At 43.0% G+C, this 3,006-nt stretch overlaps 1 protein-coding gene across 1 annotated transcript; it reads left to right on the top strand.

Moving 5' to 3' along the window:
• The first annotated feature begins 660 nt into the window (after positions 1-660).
• Positions 661-1,650, top strand: LOC125136732 (olfactory receptor 4Q3-like). Its single transcript, XM_047797525.1, has one exon. It carries the CDS (start codon positions 706-708, stop codon positions 1,648-1,650), a length of 945 nt encoding a protein of 314 aa, XP_047653481.1. The 5' UTR covers positions 661-705.
• The last annotated feature ends 1,356 nt before the right edge of the window (positions 1,651-3,006 follow it).

Here is a 3,006-nt window from a genome sequence, read left to right as displayed (position 1 = left end):
AGAACTTGCTGAAGTTTTTCTTATCTTGGAAGGTGATTTATGAACACCAGACTCAAAATCTTGATAACTCATATTTTTTTCGCCTTTTGTCTAACTTTAAAATTTTTTTTATGTCTTTTTGCTATTTCTTTGGGCCACTCCCATGGCATATGGATGTTCCCAGGCTTGGGGTCGAGTTGGAGCTGTAGCCCCTGGCTTACACCAGAGCCACAGCAATGAGGGATCCAAGCCACATCTGCAACCTACACCATAGCTCACGGCAATGCCAGATCGTTAACTCACTGAGCAAGGGCAGGGACCGAACCTGCAACCTCATGGTTCATAGTCGGATTCCTTAACCACTGCGCCATGATGGGAATTCCAAAAAAAAAAAAAGTTTTTAATTTAAAATTATTTTTAGGGCCAAGCCCACAGCATATGGAGGTTCTCAGGCTAGGGGTCAAATCAGAGCTACGGCTGCCAGCCTATACCACAGCCACAGCAACACAGGATCTGAGCCATGTCTGAGACTTATACCACAGCCCATGGCAGCACTGGGTCACTGACACATTGTGTGAGGCCAGGGATTGAACCTTCATCCTTATGGACACTAGTTGGACTTGAGTTTTGCTGCACCAAAACAGGAACTCCTTTTTTGTCTAACTTGAATCTCTCCTTTTTCAATTTAATTCTTCTTTCTCTAGGTCACTTGGTATTCTTGACTTGATGAGAAAAGAAAATGATTCTAAGGTGACAGAATTTGTGCTTCTGGGCCTATCATCCTCCTGGGAACTGCAGCTCTTTCTCTTCTTAATATTTGTGTTGTTGTACATGGTTATTGTCCTGGGAAGTGTCTTGATAGTGGTAACAGTGTGGGCTGATGCTTACCTGCTCCAATTGCCTACGTACTTTTTTTTGGGCCACCTGACTTTCCTTGACCTATGCCTGAGCTGTGTTACTGTGCCCAAGATGTTAGGGGATTTTCTACAGGAGGGCAAGGTCATCTCTTTTTCAGGATGCCTGGCCCAGATCTATTTCTGGCACTTTCTGGGAGCCAGTGAGATGCTTCTGCTGACAGTCATGGCCTATGACAGGTATGTTGCCATATGTAATCCCTTACACTACCTGACAGTCATGAGCCATCAGCTTTGTGTTCAGTTGGTTTTTGCCTGCTGGTGTGGGGGTATCATCCACTCTATCATAGAGGTCACACTTGTTGTTCAGCTTCTCTTCTGTGGCCCCAATGAACTGGACTTCTACCGTGATGTCCCACAGGTCATCAAGCTAGCCTGCGTGGACACCTATGTGATAGAGGTGCTGATGGTCTCGAACAGTGGTCTGCTCTCTCTCATCTGCTTCTTGGTCTTGCTCTTCTCTTATGCTGTCATCCTGATCACCCTGAGAACTCGCTTCCGCCAGGGCCAGAGCAAGGCACTCTCTACCTGTGCCTCCCACCTAACAGTGGTCAGCCTGATCTTTGTGCCATGTGTATTCATCTACCTGAGGCCTTTCTGCAGATTCTCCATGGATAAAGTGTTCTCCGTCTTCTACACAGTGATCACACCTATGTTGAACCCCCTCATTTATACACTCAGAAATGCTGATGTGAGGACAGCCATGAAAAAGCTGAGAAAAAAACATGTGACATCCTGCTGCCATGCCAAAGAATGAACAGGAGGAGGTGATTTAGAAAACGTACTTTCTTCGGACACTTGACTCATTCGGTACCTGAATACATGGATGAAATCCACTTGGGTGAATTTAGTATATGGAAGAGAAGACAGCATAAAAATTATAATGCATTGCTCTTGATTATATTTGGCGGGCACAGGTGACTTTCTCATGTATTAAATATGAAGCAGAGAACTCAGGAGTGTTCAGTGGCCCACAAGTAATAACATAAATTAATTGAGTAGTAGAGTCAAGAAGACACCTTACTAATCAGTTCTTCTAGGCTTTTGTTTGTAAGTGGTCTTCCTTTATTCAATTCACTTAACTTTTAAACTATTTTCAAATGATAGAAGATATTACATCTCTTGTTGTGTCCTGTTCCTCTAGGGTTTAATAATTCCTGGTGACTGGAAGTTCCTTCTATCCTTCTGAGGTCTCATCAGAATATTTTCTGAGGTAGAGTGGATCCATTTTGTCCTGTCCCTAAGAAAGCCTAAAAATATCACTAACTACCCAGGATATTAGTGTTCACACAGGAACTGTGTTGTGTATTGTGCCAAATTTTAGAAATGCAGTTCAGCAACTCATTTGAAGGGACATAGGCTCTTAACAGAGTTTATGTGTGAGGGAAGAGAAGGCTGGAGATGCTGGGGTGATGGAAGCTCTCAGTAGTCTTCTGAAGAGGCTTCTCTTAAAGAGGCATTCCATTTCACCTCAATTTTTTCCTTTCCTTCTTTCTTCCCTTTTTTTTTTTTTTTTTGCTTTTTAGCGCCACACCTGTAGCATAGGCCAGGGATCAAACTGGAGCAACAGCTGCCGGCCTACACCACAGCTGCAGCAGTACAGGATCCCCAGCTGCATCTGTGACTTATACCACACCTCGATGCAACACTGGATCCTTAACCCACTGAACAAGGCCAGGGTTCAAACCTGAATCCTCATGGATACTAGTCAGTTCATTACTGCTGAGCCCCAATGGGAATTCCACTTCAGATTTTTCTCTGAGTTGAATTAAAGTGGGGGTGAGTGAATAAGCTGGCTGTTTAAGTGATCATAATGTTTAAGACCTCTGAACTCTAAAGGCAAAAATGGAGAAAGAAATGAGCTGTGATTTTCAACACTCACCTACGTGGTTCCTGCCCTTAAAGTACTCACAGTTATTATCGCTGAGGCCCCAAAGTGCTTTGAATAGTAGGTAATATTAGTCAACTTTATATTTACTAATGAACTCAGAATTACTAAGTGATCTTGCCGAAGATCAATTAGAAAAAGTGTAATTATCCAAAAAAGCTAGAAACTTCAGATAATTCAGTCTAAGTCCATAGTTTTTTCTCTCCCAGAAAGAGTATTGATGCA

This window comes from Phacochoerus africanus, chromosome 9 (genome assembly GCF_016906955.1).
Source record: "Phacochoerus africanus isolate WHEZ1 chromosome 9, ROS_Pafr_v1, whole genome shotgun sequence".
Lineage (NCBI taxonomy): Eukaryota > Metazoa > Chordata > Mammalia > Artiodactyla > Suidae > Phacochoerus > Phacochoerus africanus.
This window is presented reverse-complemented; position numbering and strand designations above follow the sequence as displayed.